We start from the raw sequence: 23058 nt of genomic DNA, 5'->3' as shown, positions 1-23058 counted from the left end.
CAAATTTTTTTATCTGGGATTTAAGTTAGACAAGTGAGCATCTAATAAAGCAATTAATTTTGGATTTTAAGATTTGGCAATTTTTATGTAATATGCACATAACTTTTATGAATATTAATATTTTTTTTAAATATTCTTAAAATAGGTTCATAACGTTACTGCAGTTGTTTTGGTAAATTGAATTTCAAATTAAAAAAAAAAAAATTTTGTTTAAACTTATAATTATATATGCATATGACCTCACCGGGTCACTTAAAGGCCAACTGGCCAAAACGAAAATTTGTCCTAACTTTTTTATTTTAAATTTTTTTTGCAAATTTCTTTATCTGGGATTTAAGTTAGACAATTGCGCATCTAATAAAGCAATTAATTTTGGATTTTAAGATTTGGCAATCTTTATGTAATATGCACATAACTTTTATGAATATTAATATTTTTGAAAAATATTATTTGACAATCAATGTTAATCTTGTAATTTACATAAACCCACATTTTTAGTTATGCTAAAATTCATTGCAAAGCAATTTTTTACTTACCAAGAAAGCAACAAAATGATTTTGCCACAAACAAATTCTACTCAACACAAGATTTTCTGCTGTACAAAACACATCCATTACTACCGGACTGTATTGCACTTTTGAGTTAATAACAAAACTGGGTAATTCCCAATAGGTGTTTTCCCAAATATTTAGTTGATATTTTATTGTTTATCCTCAACAAAAACATAAAATAAAAAAAATTTAAAACGCTAGGTTTAAGTTAAATGTCCTACAAAATATTTAATTAAAAATAGCAAAAAAAACTCCCTTAGCATATTGTTAAAACACATAGTTATTAAACTTGTTTAGGTAAGAAAAGCTGCAAAAATAATATTTAATATATTAGTACGTTTATTAAGTAGAATGTACGCAAGAACTATGCACAGTAACACAACAACACACCGAATATAAATTCTAAAACAAAAACATTGCAAAAATCGTATTTTTTAATTTACGCTTTATAACCATCACTTGTTTTATTTAAGAGTAGTATAGTATAAAACACAGAACTATATTGCAATAATAATATAGTAAAAAAAACAATATATATAAGAGTAATTGTTACATTTTAGCAGTTCAATAAGATTGATAACATTTAAGTTAAAGATGTTATACGAAGACGAAGAATAAATAACTAATACAATATATGACAATTTCACAAACTTCTAACATCCATTTCTAAAAGATCTCTTCAACAAAATCTTTGTGTAAAAGTTGTTCAATTCGAGAATTGTTTAAAAGATTTTCATCTATCAATAAAAGACAAAGTTAAATAATGAGTAAATCACAAATTTAATAAATATTTATACTGTATTATATATATAATAAAAATAATATAATACGTTTATGTGTTTTTAGAAATTAACTAAAAAAAAATACAAACCTTCGGTAGAATTGACGTCACATTGCTGATAATGACGTAACATAGTCCCCGGTGCAACAATCGTGTTAAAAAAGGTTTGTAGTTGTAACACCGACGTCATCGTGTTTATTTCCAGTAGGGGGCGCAAATGTGTGACGTCATAAAGTAACGTAGCCCCAGATGGATTCTAGAACAACCAAAATTTTAAAATTTAGTCAAGATCATCACTAATTTTTTGTTTAACTATTTTACCTTTTTCTGCATAAGTCGTTTAATACGGACGCAGTGGGGGACAAAATCACGTGACTTGTTGACTTTGTCCTCGATTCGATCTTCGGAGTGGGACCCAAAATCTTTCTTGTTTTCGGGAATTTCGCCCGGCTCGCCCACGAACGACCATCGAAACATCTGTGACGTAATAAGTAAAATATTTTATTAACAAGTTTTTTTTAAGTACTAAAACAAAATAGAAAACGATTACCTTAAAATGTGCCAGTTTTTCTGGTTTAATCATCAAAGCAAGATCCAGCAGTTTGCAAGCTGATAAATATAATTTCATCCACCTAACAAATAATATGTTCAAGTTTTTGTAATTAAAAGTTTAAAAAAGAAAAAAACTTTAAAAAATTTTTTTTTATACTTTTCTTGGATAAAAGTGCTTGATGAAAATCCAGTTGCATTGGAGAATAGAATTCCAACACCGCTAGATGGCGTAGCGGAGGCTTTCTTGTCGTGAATTTCAGTGACGTCACTTTCAAGTTCTTGCAGAGTTAAATCTTGTTCAATTTGTCCGATAACTTGAACCTAAAAAAAATATGTTTATCAATTTATTTTAGGCTTATTTTTTTGCAATATAATATAGTTAGCTTAACAAATATATAACTAACCAACTCGGTAATTATAGAAGGCCAGAACGAAGTTAAATGACTCGGTGAAACTCGGATAAGAAGAACGCGGAAACATAAAAATACCTGGAAAATAAATATTGAAATTTTTTTGCTATTATATGTTAATAAATTTAAAAATAGGCAAGGACTTTTGGTTATTTTGATCAAAAAAGTCCAAAACTTTTTTATAAAACCAAAGTTTTGTTTTTTTTGAAACAATTTGCGCAATAACTGGGATTCAAACCTGCTCTTGTACGATCGGAACTTGTGGCCATCTCAAACTTTCCGACAATCTTTCTTGGATTTCCGGTAGATGGCGTTGATACTGGCTGACGTCACTACTGAAAATGACGTAAGCAAGCCGTTTCAACAACATCGCTCTTTGTTCCAATTCCTACGTCACAATAATAAAATAAGTTTTCGAAAAATCTCAAAGTGTTTTATTTTTGTAATTAACAAAAAATTGTAAATAAACACTTGGGAATATAAAAGTCGAAAATTTATATAAGTCAAACAACATTTAAGGTTAAAAAAAAAAGTTTAACAAAACTTCATAAAATAAAATTAAGAAGTTTGAACCTGTTCTTTGCTTGTGAAAATATAAAGTGAAGCACCTGTGCCAGAACTTCTTGTTAAACTTAAACGAGCTAAAAAAGAAAAAAAAAGAAAATAATTTGTAGATTATAAAGGTTTAACTCGGACCCATTGCAAATTCGTATAAAAATTAACAATTGATATTACTTTATTTTATCATAAAAATTGTAGATTTTGAAATAAAAACAATTTAAAATAAAGACAAACCCATAAACTCCTTAAAAGTGGTCGCGTCGTGCGTCATTAAGTGGTCGACGACATTGCACCACGAGGGGACGCAAGAGAGCGGAATCTTAAAAAAAGAGGGTTCGAGAAAAAGTTCGAACGCGTCACGCTTCCATGCTTTCCTGGTTTGCTGGTAACCGGACAAACCCGACAACAATCGAACAGCAGCGATGTAACTTGGAACATTGTTGATGCTGTAATCGTAATTATGACGTCATTAAAAAACTGGGGACGTCACAAAATGTGTAATTTTTCAAAAATATGACGTAAGTTTTTAAATGTGACGTAAATTAATGTAATTGTTGTACGTCACTATTTGTGACGTAAGCAATGTGATGTAAACGTCACCTGTGATTACGTAGATAGGGAGTGACGTTGCTCATCACAGGAGTAAGAACTGGAACAATTTTCTCTTTCTCTTCACTTCCAAAAATCACATCCAACAAATTGGAAAGAACCTAAAATTTAAATTAATTCTTTTAGATTTTATTCTCAATGTGGAAAGGACAACTTTACAGCCTAAACACAGCGTAACATATGTTACACCGACCTAGTCTCAAAGTGCTGACAAAAATATGAAAAAGACGCCTCGACAAAGACGCACTTTTTTAACATAAAAGCTTAGAAGAAAAATATTAAAATCGTTTTTTTTAGGAGCTCTTGATACAGAAGCAGTGGGGACAAAACTAAAACGCGTGAAGCCTACAAAAACACTATAAATAATCACAGAAAACTTACATGAGATAGAACGTCCAAAGCTTGGACACTACTTCTATAGTTAGGGTTGGTTGGAATAACTGAGCTCGGTGGAGATGCTGTCATTGGCGGGGTTTCAGAACTCGATTTCCCGCTGGATGGTAAACATGGGTCTGAGCTAGCGGCTTTGATACTACTCGGTGGTGTATGAGGGTCTGGAGAAAAAAAGAATTTGTCATTAGCTTCTAGACACTATTTTTCATACCATTACTAGTATACCATAATGTAATTTTTTACAGTATTCAAATATCGGGTTAATAAATTTTATTTTTAATAAAAATTATATTTTTTTTGTAACAAAATAAATTTTATTTAAAAAAAGGCAAGAAATATTTTTTTTACCCAATAAATCGGACGATGACGTAGGTTCAAGTTTTTTGTTACTTTTCTCCTTCTCGAGGTTTAGCTGTTGGGGTAGCACTGATGGGGATTTCCGGGCCAACCAGCCGCCATGCTCGAGTGAGCACGACACAATTGTGTTACAAGCCTCGACACATTTTATACAAATATCCTGAAAATAAATAAAATTTTAAAATTTAATCGCAAGTGGGCACCATTGATCTGCGAAAACACCATTGCTTTTCTTTCAAAACAATTCGGTCCGGTAGTGAGCTAGCTCATGGCAACAGACTACAAGCTGAAGGTTTTAGGTTCGAGCCTCACCAATGCTACACTACTCGCGTTAAAGCCCGGATTTATTATTATTATAGCTCAAGTAAATTTAAACTTGAGGACCAATGAAAATACAAAAACCACTTTAAGATAATACGAGAAAATGTAATACCTTTTAAATTGAACTAAATTTGAGTAAATTTAATATTTGGTTGCGTTAGCTTTAAAACCAGATTTTACACCACACCAAAACCTTATTTTAAACCAAGTAAAAAAAAACTTTAAACCTGTAAATCCTTTTGGTCTTTTTTATCTTCAAATGTCGGAGTTTTTTTTGCAAATTCCCAAGCAATTACTAACAACAGAAAATAAGAGTTGTGGCTGAGTTGTCTCCTTCCACCCGCCACCGAGACAGGCTCGTGACTTGTTGTGGCAGGAGGAAAGGTGTGACATTCTCGAAGTAAGGACAATAAGCTTGGCCAACATTCAACAAAAGAATTTGATTTTTGTTGGCGTAAAAATCGAAGAGTAAAGTCCAATAAACTTTCCTAAAAAAAATCAAGTTTTTTAATCACAATAAAATCTATATCAAAATTGCAAATATTAAAAAAAACTATCAACAAATGATTTTAAAAGAATTGTGTAATAAGAATTTTAAAATTTTTAGTAACAAAAAAGGTTTTAAAATTCCTAAAAATGGAAAAATTGAAAAAACATTGACGCCACAAACGGAAGATATTATCAGATAACCCTAACATGTAAGAGATCTATTACGTCATTTGACGTCATCACTTACCTCCAGATTGGTTTTAAATTTCTTTTTAGATTGAATCGCGGGTAGTTCAGGAGGTTGAATTAAAACTCCTTTAATAATATTTAATATCCCGTCGAAATGAAGAGATTTGATGTTGCTGAATAGTTGAAGTAACCGACTTTGTTGATCGTTCAACGAGCCCAGTGATTCGAAGAAACTTTGGCGGGACTTGGTGCTACTTCGACCCCGCCGTTCCCATACGATCGCGACGGCCTTTATCAAGTTTTCGCCGTACTGTATTAAAAATAAGTTTCCAGATAAGAATTTAAATAAAAAAATGTGATTTAAATATTTTGGCAATGGTAAAAAAATATAATTATCATACGTAATAAAAATTAATTTTAATAAAAGTAAACGTTATATTTGCAGTTTTTAAAATGGTTAACACATAAGACGATTTTTTTAAGGCCAAGTCGTTTTAATTTTTTAATAATATTACTAAATTTGCTTTCCACCAGTAGAAACTACAACTACATCCCAGTCAGAAATTATAATTAAAAAATCTTTTAAAAATGATTTAAAACCAGGTTGTTATAACAAAAGATTTTAAATCAAGAATGAATGAAGAAAATACAAAATATTTTAGCGCGCAAAGATCTTAATGAGGATTATTTAAAATATTAATCACCAAGTTTTGCAAAACTCAAATTTTTTTTTTACAAATCTCGGTGTGTGGTTTAACGCGGGAAATTTGCGACCAAAAGAATGTCGGCGGAATTCGTCAACAATGCCACTCTGTGACGTCATCAAAGCTATGCGCGCGCATAAACAAACAGGTGAGAAGGCCAACTATGATTATTGTCAACGAAATTCGGCGAAAACCAAATCTTTGTTGATGTTAAATTCGCAAATCGGGAATTCACGCGCGTGCCACAAGTCCTTCATTGTCGCTTCGATTATTTGCACATAATATTATTATGACGTCATAATACCTGGAGCGCAAGCGGGTTGAGAAGTTGCAGAATGCTTTGCGACACCGAGTCCGAGTTTCCCATAGCAACGCAAGGGTTAAGGATCGGGGGAATGTCCCTGTCCTGAAAAGACAAGAATTTTAAAATCACAAAATTTTTTAGAAAAATTTTATTATAAATTTCTTTTGTAATTTTACCCCTGCGTTTGGAGTAAAGGTTATAGCTGAATGTGTCACGACCTTGTGCCACACTACAGCAAGGCAGGAGATAATTCGTGGCAAGTTTTTAAGAGTCACAAGTCTTGTTTCGACCCATTTTGCAGGCAAGATTTGTTCATCAATTTGTCGTTGGTTCTAAAAAAAAATCTAAGATTAAAAAAAATTTTCAAAAAAACTAAATAATGGGTAATGTTACAAAATTTCCAATTGCAAAATTGCTTTAAAATCTAACAATGAGATGACAGTTGCAATTGTCACAAACGTTCGATTGTTATTTATAACAATGCCCCATTTTATTGGCAAGTTAGAATATAGTAAACAATAAGGAAATCTAATTCCTTCGAACAGAAAAATTAATTTGTAATTCAAGTTTAAATCTTGTTTACTTTCGATATAAAAATCCGGAATTAGGATATTATGAGTAACAATATCTACATTATTACGTCAACAATACTTCTTCTTATTCGAATACTAAAGTCTTATTTTAAAAATGAATTTTTTTAGCAAATAAAAACAACAACAAACATATTTACAAAACCAATTTTTTTATGAGAATTGTTTTACTTGAAAGAGTCTTAATTGTATGACGTAGAAGTAATGTTTGTGACGTAACAATATAATAGAACATCAATCAAAACAAAAAATTATTTTGAATAATATTTCTAAATTGTTTTTTTATTTTTTTTATGAAAAAATAACAATAAAGTGACCAAATAGTTAAAAAAAATTGCAGGAATTTCGAACCAAAATTGCGAAATTAATTATTTGTCCATGAAACAAAAACTTAGAACGATTTACTTTCAAAACTAAAGATTTAATAATTAAGTGGATTTTAAGTTGATTGAAAGTTTTTCATCACAATCAGAGTTCATTCATTAACAAACAACGTTAAACCTCAATTATTACGTCAACAATTGACATTTGTTTTGGCTTAAATGAAGTTTAAGTTTTAGCGATGTCGCAAAAGTTGAAATTTTTAGTTTTTTTTTTTAAATTTAAAACTTGTCATTAACGCTTAATCATACGATGACCTCTTTTGAATTATTCCACGCAATTATTTACGCAAATTAAATTTTATATAAGTTTTTGAACCGTCAGCCTGACGTTAATTTTAATAATATTTTTTTATTTTTAAATAAAATTTGATAAATAATTTAACTACTTAAACATATTATTGTAGCTTACATAGCAAAATCTAAATCCAAAAAACACAAAAACTAGACATTTTTGCAATATGAAAATCATTCTTACATCCACATATAATAGAGCTTAGTATATACATATATATTGCCTATTAAGCCCATTACATATTATATATAAGTGCAAAGGGTATTTTTCTGTAGAAATAATGTTTCTATTTATAATAGAACTCAAAAGTCAATTAATACATACACCAATTTAAAGGTCCTTAAAATATAAACCCAGCCATAACTGGGTTTGGTGACCATGCCATAAAATAATTAAAATCTTTATGTAAACATTAATACTTTTGGCATGTTTTAAATCATTAAATTGATTTTGTCATTTTTTCCCGTCGCATTGTTGTAATATTAATTGTATATCGTATTTATTATTTACTTTTATCAATGCGCGAAAAACCAAAATAAAAAAAAAAAAAAAAAATTTTCGTGTGTGGTACGCAAGTATTGCAGACAAATATTAGTTAAGAGTAAGAGTTGTAACCATAATATGACAATTAATGGCTATCGACTAGTTTTTGCTAGAGTAAAAACTTAAAAAGTTAATGGTAATTTTATACATGGAATTAACAACAGAAACGCTGTTGTTACTGACCTTTAATTTTGTTACTGATAGCAGACTACTGACTAGTAATATTAATGAAAAAATTAGTTAGACTGGTAGGTAAAACAATTATATATTTTAGGGCGGGCAATTTCTTTACTCAAACATCTTAAGCTTACCTTAACAGAGGAACTTGGAGTAAAAACGTTGAACAAACTTCCCAATGCTGACAACCCAGGCAAGTTCGACATCTGACTCGTGGTACTAGCGCTTGATGACGTAAGCACTGATGACGTCAGTTTGTCCGATTTAAAGGGGTGTTGAACTAGAACGAAAAAATTGTCGAAAAATTTCCAAAAACTTTTAGATTTAAATATGTTTTGTTCTAGTTTCGAAAATAAATGTTTTTGTAAACAAAAAATAATTTATTTTAAAATTAAAATTCCTAATTTAACTTTCAGAAACTTTTTTGAGTTCAATTAGTCACAAAAATTAACCAAAATCTAAATAAATATTAACTTACCCGAACTGGAATGTAAAAGTAAAGTAAAGTGAGTTAACAGTCTTAAACTTTTAAGTAATGACGTCACATAATCAACAGGTAAACCATTCTAAAAATAAAACAAAATTTTAAATTTCCAAGGACAAAAACCACAAGAAATTGCTTTAAGCATTTCTGGTTTCTTAATTTTCTTTTAAATATGAAAACACTGAAAAATATTTGGAAGCACTGAAAAATATTTGGAAGCACTGAAAAATATTTGGAAGCCACTGAAAAATATTTGGAAGCACTGACAATTATCTTAAAACACTAAAAAATAATTTGAAACACTTTTTTACCCGGGCATCCGACTCCGACCACGTGACATATAAGTTTCCCGCCATTTCCAGATTCCTACATATTTGTGACGTCACCGGAGTTACAAGTTCAGGTAAAGATGACGTCATAAACGGGAGCAGTGACGTCAGAAATTCGAGCCATTCCACGTGAACATGGCGAGCAGACTAAAAAAAAATATATATATTTTAATAATTTAAAAACTTAAAATAAATTCTAAAAATATAATTTTTTTCGTTAAATATATAGAAGACAAATCAAATACAAGGTTGGGTCGGTAGAATCAGTCATAAGCCACCTGTATACACATGTACTTAAATGACGTTTATAAACCAGAAGGAAGCCAAAACAAATTAACTTTACCGCGGGTTGGCAAGCCTTTTAATACATCAGCTTTTAAACCACGTTCTAATACGGATTTAAAATACATTTTTTGGGTTAAAAATTAATTTTGAATGCTTTTAGAATAAAATTTTCTTTTTAAGATAAACCTAATAGGAACTATTAATTGTTTTATATTTTTTGTTTTGGCGTTAGTTGTTAAAATATGTGCATTTAATTTAAATAAATGAATAAGCATATTATACCGAAAAAAATACTTTTTATAAATATATATACTTCTATGAACTGTGCACATCAAAAAATCAATTTTAAATGCATATAAAAAGTATTTTTTTTTAAAATATATATGTTTTGTTAAAAAAAATAAACGTTTGTTGTTGAATAATGTTAATAAAATTTAAATAATTTAAATGCATTACCGCATTATGCATTACACTATTTTTTATATTAAAAAAATTATTTTAATAAATTTATTTGTTGAATTTCTAGTTTTGCTAGATCTTCAAGTACGCCCTATTTTTAAACGTTTTAATGAATTAAAATAATTCTAAAACTTTAAGTGATAATTTAAAAGTAAATTATTTTTTAAATGAGTAAAAGACCGATTAACTAAATTGCTTTAATTTTGACAAATAGCAAAGCTTATATTCAAGTCACTGTGAAAAGAAATTTTTGGATAAAAAATAAAATAATTGAGATAATTTTTTTCGAAATAATTGAATACTTGTTACTCTAGTTCTCGAATTTAAGGCGTAGTTAAATCGTCAAAGAATCAGAACAAATAATAATTGTGACGTCAATAATCGAAAGTGTCACGTGACAAAGCAATAGCAACGTAAGAACAAGTGTCATTATGAATTGTAATTTTTTTTGCTAGTTCATACCCCCCAAAAAACGATAAATTTTAGTTCTCAAAAAAAAATTAAAAATATTTAAAAAAAATCAAATACAAAAAAAAAATATAAGTTATATTTTTATCAATTTATTGACATTTTAAACGTATATAACCCAATTTTCTTAACGTATTACAAACACACATATAAGTATGTTAAAAACAATTTAAAACAACCTAGTTTTTAATTTAAGTGTTTAAAATAGAACAAGTTAACTTATAAATATATAGGTCTTATTTATTGACCAGTTCGATCAGGTTCTTTGTAAGTTTCACAACTTATTTTGTGTTTAGGTAGTTATTTGTAAAGCATGTCATTTTTAGACTTGGCGTCTATTTTAAACAATAGTAGATAAAGTAGATGTATAAAAGTTGTTAAAAAACAGAAATAATATTAGTTAGTTTATGAAAATTCAAGAGGATATATTAAATTGTTTAAGTATCTAATAAGATTTTTAAAAAATATTTTTTGGATACTTATATATATACTTAGTGTTATTAAATAGTAGTCCTATGCAGAATTTAATATTGCGTTAAAATATTTTTAGTTTGACGCATTCTGCAACGTGCTTACGTGAAATTTTTACAATAACTACGTCAAAATAACTTAAAATGTCAAGTTGCCGAATTAAGAAAATGTGCCAGTTTGAAATTTAAACCATTATTAAAAGGTAAAGGGGTCAGTGTTGCTGTTTATTTTATAAAGGTCGAGCGAAATTTAAATATAGTGAAGGAATGTTATACGAAAAAGAACTTCACAAAAATCTAAAAATTTTGATTGAAAAAGAAAAATGATTTAAAATTTTATTTATTTTTAAATTCTTTGATTTCCATTCTCAATTTTGCACCTATTTTATACTATTATGACGTCATAGTAGGTGTAAAATCGTGAGATTTAAACAATGTCAAGAGCCTTTTGTTGTTACCTCAAATATTTTTATGTTTAAGATTAAAAAGGAAAAATCAAATTTATTTGTTGCTACATGAAGGATTTTCCAGATAATTTAACACGAAATTTTCGACACTTTTGTTCAATTAAATTAGTTAAAATTGTTGAAATCAATAACATTCATATTTTACAACATTCAATGTGTCAAAAAGTATTCTCCCTAAATATTGTAATGCGATTTTTTAAGAAATTTAAATTTTTTAAAAGTTACATTTTTCTTCTAAATGTTTTTTGAAATTTACAAAAATCCCCATAAAATTAAAAACAAATTAAATTTATTATCTCTTAAGATAAATTCCGAACAAAAATTCAATTGTTTCCGCATATTAGCCCAAGCTTTAAAGTTTACAAGAAAGTTTTAAATGTTTAAAAGTCTTACGAAGTCCATGTAATTGAGTTAAATTAATCCAGCGTTGAAATTTAAATTTTAGGCGAAATGTCAGATACTGCCACGCTATTGTTCGGGCATTTTCTGGCAAAATATTTATTCAAAGTTGTTTTAAATTTGTTTTTTTATGCCACAAGTTATAATTTAATCTTTAAATTCGATTTAATTTGGCCAAAAACAAATAAACTAACCCAAAATATACTTTAAAAAGGGTAGCCTTAACATGTAATTTTTTGAATTATAGAAGCTGTAAAAACAATATAAGTTTATGTTGGTTCAAATTATATAAAAATTTAGATAAATTTTATTATTTTTGTAGGTTTTATAAACATTTTAACTTTCAAAATACATATAATGCATTGTTTAAATATTTTTGCGCAGTTTATAATTTTTTTAAGAAGTTATTTTTTTTAATGTTTTTACAAAATCAAAAAACTTTTAAATTTAATGTTCATGACATGTTGTAGCAATTTTTGCAAAATATTTTTTATCCCAACTCTGATTATTTATGATTGTCATGTGTTAAGTTTGGGTGGTCTCTAGTATTTTTGAAGGCTTACAACTATAGGTCAAAATGCAACATTGAATTAAGCTAAGTTTCTGCAATTTTTCAATGCTTTAAAGGGCCAAGATTACAACAAAACTTAATTAAAATAAATTATAAAATTGATTAAAAAGTAATTCAAACTAACATAAATATTAAAATAATCTTTTTTCTCTAATACAAAATTTTAAAATTTTTATCCTGCCCTCCTTGAATAAATATTCAACCTTACCTGAAGCCTAAGTACGTGTATGATAGAAGCCGATAATAAAGGTTGTGAACACAACGGTTTACCGGGGAGGTAAACAAGTTGGTTTGTGACGTCACTGTTCGTGTTATTCTCAGTTTGTTTATGTATTGGGGATTCCTTGTCTACAAAATTAAAATATTTGTAATTAATATAATTTAATTAGTTGCAATAATAACCTAATTAACATAAATATTAAAGTTTAATTAGATTTTCAATAGAAATTAATTAATAATTTATTAATAAAAAAAGCGACAACTTTATTAGAAAAACTTCATAAAAAATATTTTTTAGACACAGAATAATTAATGTTATAATGACGTCATAATCTGAATGCAGATGACATTTCTTATATGTATAAACAGTATTAATATTTGAGTGACGGTAAAGTTTATTTTCCTTATTCAGAAATGTTAAAATAAATAAAAAATGAGCAACATTTAAAATCAAAATGTCGGCTTACCCTAAATTTGCAAACTTAATTTTTTTTTGCATCGTCATCACGTTATAAATATTCGTGATGTTCGTCAAAAGTTTTTAAAGTTTTAATTTTGTAATATTTATTTATAACTTCAGCATATACAACATTTATATCAAATGTTTACAAATTAATTCAAAATTTTTTAACAATTTAACCCGTTTTACTTTTTTTTACGCAGCTATGGCAATTTAAATAATACAACAAACAATATAATTTTGCATGTAAAACTGAACCCAAAAATTAAATTATTTTTTTACACATGGTTTACTTATATATCATGAAATTGCAGCCAAAAACTTACAAGTTTTTTTATTAAATATTTAATTAAACAAATTACGAAACAAAAAATAGAATTTGAAGCAACAGTTGTCAAAGTTCTGGTTGCGTTTTAGTTTTATTTTAAAGTAAAAATTTTTTTTTTCTATTTTTAAATTTCTTTAGAAACTTGATTTTTTATAAGAAACTTAATTAGATTCGTTTGTTTCTTGTTTCGTCAAAATTTAAATGTTAAAAAAGATAGAAAGTAGGGGTTGCTTTCTATATTTATATTTTTTAATTGTAAGTTTACAGTCATCTTACAAATTTTAGTACCGCAAAAATGATGAGAACAATATCTATTAGTTCAGTGGTCGGCAACCACCGGTCCATGAGCAGTACGTTACCGGACCGTATTTTTTTCCAGGTTAAATGCTTAGAAACAGAAACGTCTTTTCTTTTTGGTTTTTTAGCTTATTTTGTCGTAGAAACATTTAAAAATGTTTATTATCGATTTGATGAAGGAATAAATTGCTTTAAACTTATTTGTGTCTCTTTAAACATCATTGTTGGCTAAACTAATTGATTTCTTTTACCCGAAAATGCAAAAAAATGTTTTTTTAAAGGCTGGTCCGCGAAAAAGATTTCAGTTTTAAATCGGTTCGCAGAGCGAAAAAAGTTGCCAACTTCTGTATTAGTAGTAGCCAACTTCTGTATTAATTGCTTTTATACAATAATAAAATAACTTATCATTAAATATAAAGTATAATAAAATTTATAATTATTTAATATAAATTAAATTAATAAAATATGTTCAAAAAATATATTTAAATAATATTTCGTGCGAAGAATTCCCCAAAACCTTAAAAATATGAAACCCGGAAATATCATTTTCTAATTATAACCCACTCTAACCCACAAATATGTCATAAATATATCTTATAACCTGATTGCTACGTCATAATGTGGTATTGTTCGTTTCTTCTATTTAATTTACAAAATATACAAACTATATTTTATCCTAACAAAAAATAAAAATATTTATTTTTGGCAAAAATCCCCGAGAATTATAAAATTGAAAACATATTTTGAAATAAACAGAATTAACTTTTCAACAAAACTTTTAAATCGTTTAAAATCTTTAAAATTCACAGACATTAATACAGCATTTGCTAGATTATCATTCTTTAACTCTTTCACATACTTTCCCATTCATTTTAAACACAAAACAAGCGTTTTGGTGGCTAAAGAGTTAAAGTGTGCGGTTTTTAAATTTTAACAAATATAAAAATTAATTTTTATTGTTAGTTGTCAGATAACTGAACCAAAGTGGTTATTAAATAATTTTAAAAACATTATCAACTTAAGTTTATGTCTGATTTCAATTTTGAGACAGATTTTTAAAATTAAAGTTCGATATTTTTATGCCATGTTATTGCTGATTCATAGTTCAAAATGCAGTTTAATTAAATTTAAAACAGAAAATAGATTTTTAATAAACTTAATTATCTTTATATTCAGTTTAATTCAATAAATTAACCTTAAATGGATATAAGCTTGTAATATAATTACCCAAACATAGTTTTTAAATTCAATCGATATAAAATATTGATTCAAAATTTGATTAAAAGTAAATTTAGGTTTTATCTTGAAAGGTTAAGTGGTTAAACAAGTTTATTCCCTTAAAAAATTTAAAGTTTTAGCCAATGGCGTTTCTAGTTACCGAATATTTAAAGTTTGCAACGTAATTTGCTCAACTTAAAGTCGATTTTTAACCAATGGTTATTGAACGTGTGTTAAAAAGCGGTTAGGACAAAAGTTATCGAATTTTTAGGAAAATTGGAATTAGTTTTCGTTCTAAATTCCATATTAAAGTTAACTTGATATCGTTGGCGAGTTCTCTAGAAAAGTTTTTGCTTTGAAATTTGATATTTTTACAATTTTATTGTTTCAGGAAATTATACTTTTTGTAAAATAAAACTTTAATTTCAAATTGAGGAAAATTAACTGAAAATTGCCGCAAAATGAAAAGTGTTTTTCAGAGAATGTTCATTGCACTGCTCGCCTCTTTGTTAAAAGGTAATCCTCTATTTTTATAATTTTAACTTAAACAACATTCGAAAAACTTAAAAATAAATTAAAAAATGTTTTTAATATTAAAAATAGATTTTATTTCAGGTAATTATTAGATATATCGTGTAAAATATCCCTAACTATGTTAATCCTGAATAAAATATTATTTTTCCATCATGTAAAAAATTTGTTTTCTAATAATAAATTAGCGCACGTTTATTTAACTTAAACAAAGGCTTTATTTTAATTAACTGACAATGTAGAAAAACAAAGTAACCAAGATGTGAAAACGTGTTAAATTTAACTTAATCACGTGACCCCATGACCTTGGTGATTGTACTTAGAGTGAAGAGCGGTGAAAAAAATTTTGCTAATTAATCAAAATTTAAATTAATTTTTCTTGGATAATTATTTAACTAATAACAACTTGTAACTTTAAATTTCGTTAAATTTAGCTAAAAAGGCAAATTAAATTTCAAATTACGATTTTCTTTCTACCTTTATTATAAATTCTTAAAATCTTTCTTAAACTCTTTTTTTTAAATGCAAAAACCTATAAAAATACAAAAAAAAATATATTAATTTTACCAATTTATATTCACAAACAATTTAAAAATAACTTTCCCAAAATTTAAATATTTTAAAGTTCAGATGACGTCACTGGTCATCTAGGTAAAATGTCAACGAATTACTCACTTGAATAATATTCAATTACATTATTAAATAATTTTTACTAAAACAAAAACTAAAAAAGATAAATTTATCATCCAATTGTAAGATGATGTAATATGACGTCATAATTATTCCAAAATGACGTCATAATTAGGCGACATCGGCGACATGCTTCAAAATTTCACGGTTCAAAAATAATTTGAATTTAAAGTTATTTTGGAACAACCTTTTGTGATGTCATAAAGGTTGTAGGGTGACGTGAAATAACGACAAACAAAAGAACAAAGTTAAAATATTGAAAAAATTCAGTTCAAGATAAATCTAGAAATCTTATATTTATAGAATATATAAAAAGGACAACTTAATTTATGTAACTTAGTCCAAAAACGTTAAAAATTTTGACCTGATTCGATCTTAAAATAAAACAAAAAGGTCAAAAAACAACTAAAAAGCTTTAACTTAATAAATCCTGTATATTTAAACAAAGTATATTTAAGTTAATTAACATTATATATATTCTAAGAAAACATTGTACGTGTAGGTTTTTGATTTTTTATTTGTAACGTTTTAGTTTTTTTGGTTTCTATCCAAAAATAATTACGTCAATAAAATTAAAAACGTGAAAAAGTAAATTTTTTTAAAAATTCAAACAGATATTTTTATTTTAGCGCGTAATGTGTAGTGAATATTATGGATTTTTGCCGAAATTTAAACAAGATAATTCGTAATTTATTGTAATAAAGTTCATTAAGAATCTTTAAACAATATGAGCAAATTTTTAACATTTTTCGTATGATAAAATCTCGATTAAAATGTAATAATAGATTAATTGTTATGTAATAATAGGCGTCTAATTACGTGTTATAAGACAGTAACTGGCACACTTTTAAGCAAGTTTACAGAAATTATTGTAAAACATTTGAAATTACTAAAAAATGCGAATTTTTTACCGAATTTTTTTTAGTAACAACCGTAACTAGATTGTAATTGCTTGTTAACCTTTAAAATTATGTCACCAGCCTACCTTTTAACTTTAAAAATAATTTTCGCGAATTTTAATTTTTGAATCCAGAACTTGTTAAATTTTCACGCTAATAAGTAGGTGATCAATTACCCTAAGCCCTATTTAAAATAGTTGCCAGCATCGTTCACTCATGTTTTACAAGAATGACATTTTAAACTCAACTGACATTTAAGTTTTAGTTAATAGTGGCACGCTATGTTTTTAAGTTTCTTGTTTGTTTGTTTAACATCTTGTGTTGGCAAACTGTGCAGAATACGACCTTTGTGTTGGCAGAAAGTTTATTATTTAAATTCCCCTGCATGATAATATGATGATTTACTAGTTAATTAGTAATCTGAAATTGCTAATTCTTTTTAACGTACCTTAAAAAAGTTATTATTATTGCAAACAAATGGTAAAACTAATGCTTTTAGATTCTAAAAAAAAATAGTAAACAAACAATTTAAACTGTAAAAAAAAGTACAAACTATTTGAATTTTTCTTTTTACTCGAAAGTAAAATCAAAATTTTTTTAGTCTCATATAAAAAATATTTAAAAAACAATTAAAACTATAAAATGCAACCTACATAAAAAAATGAATATTTAAACTTATTTTATTCTTTGAATAAAATAATTTGCACTTTCAAAGCCCTACCTTATAAAACATAGGCGTTTACATTTTGGCAAATATTCATACATACATGGAAACAGTGAACAATTGACAGTTACCTGGAATTTAAATCGTTAAGCAAAATAATCGGGTATTGTGACGTCATACAAGCATGGAATTGCGTGTTAACGAGCCACGTGCAGAATAGATTGATCACGTGATCACTTAACAGTCACGTGACTCGAATATTTGGAAATTAAACCATTTTTGTTAACAAAAAACAATTAAAAATTAACAATTGTTTAATTGTGACGTAGATTTTAAAACAATTAACAATCCATTTCCGTTACCGATTACGAAAAATTTTTGAAACTTTTTCTCGAAAATGTTTTTACGAAATTTCGCTTTTAAATAAGTCACAAATTACATCATCAAAAATATCAGAAATACCCGTGATGTTAAAACCTAATTATTTATTTTCTAAATATAATTTTAACCTTAAGATAGTTGTGGTGGAATTAAGAGAAGGTAACACGAAATGTAGAAAAACCAAATTTTAATAAACAAACATTGAATTTCGATGTTAAATTTATGTTAAAAATTGTAATCCAATAAAATTAAATTATTCATATAAATACACTTCAAAATTACAACATTTAAAAACTAAATTTTATCAATTTTTATTAAAATTATTAAAAAAATCAAAATTAAAAAAAAAAATCAAAAAAAGGTATTTTCTTAAAACCCTAAATAAGATGTTCGTGATATAACATGCTTGTATATTAACTTACATTAAATTTAACATTAAGAAAAATTCGGAAGTCGATATTATCTAAAGCCCCTGCACAATATACAATGGACAATGTACAATAAACTGTTACGAAACAACCAATGGAATTTGTCACCAAAAATCAACTTTAAGGGATTAATAAAGCCTCTGATAGAAAAAAAGTTTTAGGAAAAAAAACAGTTTTGATAAAAAAATGTTTAATAAAACCCAAAATTAGTAATTTATGTAAATTAAATAAAAGTTATTTAAGTAAAAATCGTGGTATAAATAATAGTCATACCTAAAGTGGTTTATGCAGATTTTTAAACTAAAAACAATTCAGTTTTCATAGAAATTTATGAATTATCGATTTCAAAAACTTAAAACAGCAAACAAAAACCTAAAATTTTCAAGAAACATGATTTTAATAAAACTCGTTTAAACTTTACTAAAACCACGATAATGAAGGGTCTTCATTTAATCAATTTATCCAATCATGTTCAATACAACAATACACAATACAACCTTAAAGGAAGTAAATTTGATGTAGAACGCCCTAGGATTACAAAGTTAAACCAGAGTTAAACTGGGTTCAAAACCATCAACTGCAACTTTCCAACTTTTAATTCGCATTAACTTCCGTTTACAATTAACACGCGTGTTAATGGCGTCATAAAGAAAGCATTGTTGTAGGTATAGGAAACCTAAATGACCTCATTTGTAATCTTTCGATTGTCACAAATCTAACATTTTTTTGTAATAAATAGTGGTCTGTGACGTCATACAAGGAGTGAAAAAGGTGACTTGCGCCTTTTTCGTTGTGCTACAACAAACGATTTAAAAAAAAAATTGAGATTTGAAAGTTTATAAAATTGTGACGTAACAATGATGTGAGTATATATAAAGCGAAGTTGTCAGTTATTTTGTCATAATCGATTTGCAAGTTAGAGCGATCGAAATTATACAAAAAAATAAAATAATTAAGTTGTAAAGAAGTTTAGAAATGTAAATAAAAAATAAAAAGTGCTAAAAAAAGAATAAAAATTTTATAATTTAATATTTTAACAGATTTTAAAATTTCAATATTTTTTTAAACTTGATAACAAAAACCCTAAAAATGATGAAATTATATTTATTATTATTGGCGACAATTGCAAATGGCTCAGCTTATTTTTCGTACGGGGCAACTGATGGATCTTATTTTGCATGGCGAGCAAGAATCGCAAAAGTTAAAAAAGGTAAAAAATTTTTTAAATAAATCAAAAACAGAACAAAAAAAAAATTAAAATTAAAAAAAGTAAAAAGTAAATAACAAAAAAAATAAATATGAAAAAATTAAAAAAAAAGTAATAAAAAAACGCCCAAAAGTTTGTTTAGAAATTTTTTTAGAAATTTTAAGCGTACGTTTGTGTGAACCTTAATTAATTAGCAAAATTGTAGTAGTTAACTCACGCACGATATTCTGTTATGAATGTAAATAAACGGCAGGTGTTGCAACATCGGAACGTTCTTGTAAAAATTTGAACTTTTATAAATATTTGCAAGATGACATTTTTGATAAAAACTTTTTAACAACTTTGCAAAATTTTTAATCCGAAATTTTTTAAAAACTTTTTGATTTAACGATTATGTGTTAAATTATGACGTCACAAATTAGAATGTTGGCGACCTGAAATGTCATAAAAATTAGATTCAAAATTTTTTTGGAAATGATGTCTGGCTTTCATCCAATTAATTAAAAACTAATTAACATTTTCCTAACATGCCAATTCTTTTGAATAAATTAAAAATTAATTTCAAAAAACTTTATTATTTTGCGTATTTAAATTTTCTTTATTTTTCTTTTAGTAAATTTATTTTAATTTTTGAAGCGCTCTGTTTTTAAAATCCCGAGCCTTCAATTTATAAATAATAATTTTTTTTTGTAATACAAAAAAAATTAAAAATCGCTTGGTCAGATCATTTTTAATGTGGAATCGTGATTCCGTGACAATATGCGACACGAATTCATTCAATTAAGGTTTAAATATCGCAATATTTGATACCAAGTATCCAATAAACATATTGTAATGACGAATATTTTGTGATTATTCCACGAAATTTTAACAAATTTAAAAATTCTGGGTAACACTTACTTTACAATTAAACATTTTAACAAAGTACTTTAATGTAAGAAAGATATAATCTTAATTACTATCATTTATTTGTGTTTAAAAAATTTCCGAAAAAAAATTTCCAAAAAAAAAGTTGTGAAAAAATATTTTTAAAAATTTTTCACAACTTTTGCCAAACCACAAAAGCCAATTAACATTCCAACACGGTTAACCACTAATGCAGGTTTAAATGTTGTTATAAAAGCCACTTTAAAAACATGATTAAATCAATGTTAAACATCGTAAAAATGTTGATTAATAAGCATGAAATAAACAAGTTAAAAAGTGTGACATTACCTGATATTGAAGGCACTTATTACTATGTCAAAAAACACTTAAAAATTCAATTAAAAAAACACGTCGTCACCGATATTCGAACCTACGATGGTACGATTTAAAACAACACGCCCTAACGCTTTGCCACGTGATAACATTTTCAATAAAAATCGTATTTTTTATTTTAGAAAAACCACACATGTGCAGTTTTCTTGACCTGACCCGCCCCACTCTACAATGGGAATTTCCCGCCAATATCACGTGCACCAATGACGTCAGCAAGCTGGGGTTGCTAGGAAAAGTCCCAGTGGGGCTTAAGTGCGCTTACACTTACAGCTGTGACATGGACCTTCCAGGATATCATCGCAGAACAACGATGGAGTGTTCGAGTAATGGAAAATGGAAGGGAAATATGCCAGACTGCTCGTTCGAAGATAAAATGGTAAGTTTATTTGCCATTTAATGGTGTTTTTGTTATTTAATATCGATTTTCACCATTCAATAGTGTTTAAAATGGTGTTTTGAACATTTAATAGTGTTTTAAACACAAAAGTTTTTTTTATCATTTTTAATAAGCCTATTTTACCATTTATTGGTGTTTATAAAACTCCTAAAATGGTGTTTAATCTGGTATTTTTTATCTATAGTGTTTTTGTTATTTTTAGGTTGACGAAATCGTAGAACTTTTCAACCACCGAAGATTACCAACCTTCTTCCCTCCTCAAGAAGAACGAGAGGAAGAAGAAGAAAAAGAATTCGAGAGAAGGAGAGAGGGTGAAGAAAGAGAAGAAGAAAGAGAGGAGAGTCCGAAAAAAGAGAATATGAAAAAGGCGATCTTCATTAAACCTTTAAAGCCCGATAACTTGTGGCCAGTTTGCAAAAACGAAAATCTTTGCCCCCATTTGAATCGTTATTCGGACTGCCTTATAATTGGTAAGTGTTACATCATAATAGGTCAAATGTTGCGTGATAAGGAAAGCGTGTAAGAGTATACAATGCGTTATATTCCATAAACAAAAAAAGGATTTAATTAAGTCGTGATACAATATAAAAAAAAATTTATGATTTCATGTACCCACATTTTCTTAAAAGTTAACATTATATAATAAAATTTAATTTTAAAAATGTGAACCATAATTAAACACTTCAAACACAAAAACCGATTAAACTTAACAGCTTGTTTCATATTTTTAAAAACAAATTTAGTTTAAAATAATTTTAGCATTTAGACCTTTAGATTATTTCAAAAAATTTAAAAAAAAATAAGTATTTTAAAGAATATTTTAATAGCTCCAAAATTAATTAATAATTTATTTTTTTACAGTTCCCGATGTAAATTTAAAATTCCTTCCAAATATACGAAAAATGATGCTGGGCCTATGCGTGCACTGCTTTAAACATTATTGCCGCAAAACAATCAAGTTATTGTGATCCGTCAGTGGGCGCTGGAGATGGCGCTTTAAAACCAAAACTGGTGACGTTTGTTAGCGTGTTGTAAATTGGAAAGTGTTCTAAACACTGTGTTGTTATCGCTTTTGTACCGCACAAATTATTATGACGTCATAAAAAACTTGAGTGTGACGTCACGAATTCGATATGACGTCACGATAAGTATTATCTACATCATAGTACCAAAAATTTTACGGTTGTTATTAAATATTTGTTGTTTTTATATTTTTTACATTTTTTACGTTTTATTTTTGTCACATTGTTGTGTTATTTATGTTTTTTGTCTTTTTTGCACACTTTTGAATATTGGTAGAAATAAAAAAATACAAACTAATAAAATCTGTAAATTTTAAACAAAAAAATTAAATCTATATAGAAGTCTTAAAATAAAATTTTTAAGAAGCCTAAACTTGGACAGAAAATGAAATTAAAAATTTGAATCTTAATTCTCTGCTATCACAATAAACAAAATAACTTTAACATTGATTTAAACCTATTGCAATCGAACCTAAATAAACCCCAAAAGAAAAACTTCTAAAATAAAATAAATAAATTAGAATATAATGATTTATGTTTCAAAAACCGCTGTTAATATTTATGTTTTGTAAAGATTATAAAGTAATTTATTTTTAGACCACAATGTTTAAAACAACATAATTCGACCCGGTTTAAAAGTTTGAAATTAGTCATAAGCGTAAGGAAACCCCCCCAAAAAAACTATTCTAAACATTCAGAACATAATTCCAAAAACTCTTTTACAAAAAAAAATTTAAATAATTTTTTAAAAATCATTTTTATATAACATTTTTCGTTTTTGTTTAATAGTTTATTTATGGTAAACTGCGTATAATGTACTAACAAAACTGTCATGTTGTCAAATAAATCGTAGATTGTTATCAAACACCAATTAAACCGTACCAGATTTACGCCCTGAGGGAAACACTGGCACAAACAT

The 23058-nt window shown here is 27.1% G+C and overlaps 2 protein-coding genes across 3 annotated transcripts in view; one reads left to right on the top strand and one right to left on the bottom strand.

Annotated features, from left to right (window-relative positions):
- Positions 1–878: 878 nt before the first annotated feature.
- The window catches only part of LOC145752906 (protein DOP1A-like), a 34729-nt gene continuing 12549 nt past the window's right edge, over positions 879–23058 (bottom strand). For both annotated transcript variants that reach the window (XM_082569271.1, XM_082569272.1), the window contains exons 31-50: positions 12347–12486; positions 9002–9166; positions 8685–8772; positions 8341–8486; positions 6398–6553; positions 6222–6323; positions 5272–5523; positions 4763–5023; positions 4206–4374; positions 3846–4018; positions 3456–3565; positions 3090–3301; positions 2868–2935; positions 2533–2682; positions 2289–2372; positions 2042–2205; positions 1883–1964; positions 1654–1809; positions 1423–1588; positions 879–1288 (exon numbers count right to left, since the gene is read on the bottom strand). In XM_082569271.1, coding sequence (XP_082425397.1) covers positions 1218–1288; positions 1423–1588; positions 1654–1809; positions 1883–1964; positions 2042–2205; positions 2289–2372; positions 2533–2682; positions 2868–2935; positions 3090–3301; positions 3456–3565; positions 3846–4018; positions 4206–4374; positions 4763–5023; positions 5272–5523; positions 6222–6323; positions 6398–6553; positions 8341–8486; positions 8685–8772; positions 9002–9166; positions 12347–12486 — 2915 coding nt within the window. In that variant the 3' untranslated portion in view covers positions 879–1217. The remainder of the gene's footprint in view (positions 1289–1422; positions 1589–1653; positions 1810–1882; positions 1965–2041; positions 2206–2288; positions 2373–2532; positions 2683–2867; positions 2936–3089; positions 3302–3455; positions 3566–3845; positions 4019–4205; positions 4375–4762; positions 5024–5271; positions 5524–6221; positions 6324–6397; positions 6554–8340; positions 8487–8684; positions 8773–9001; positions 9167–12346; positions 12487–23058) is intronic.
- On the top strand, positions 15051–22254 carry LOC145752909 (uncharacterized). The gene is made up of 4 exons (XM_082569276.1): positions 15051–15176; positions 20843–21096; positions 21320–21587; positions 21979–22254. Exons 1-4 carry the CDS (start codon positions 15122–15124, stop codon positions 22083–22085), a joined length of 684 nt encoding a protein of 227 aa, XP_082425402.1. The 5' UTR covers positions 15051–15121; the 3' UTR covers positions 22086–22254.

Source organism: Corella eumyota, chromosome 5, assembly GCF_963082875.1.
Source record: "Corella eumyota chromosome 5, kaCorEumy4.1, whole genome shotgun sequence".
Classification (NCBI taxonomy): Eukaryota; Metazoa; Chordata; class Ascidiacea; order Phlebobranchia; family Corellidae; genus Corella; species Corella eumyota.
This window is presented reverse-complemented; position numbering and strand designations above follow the sequence as displayed.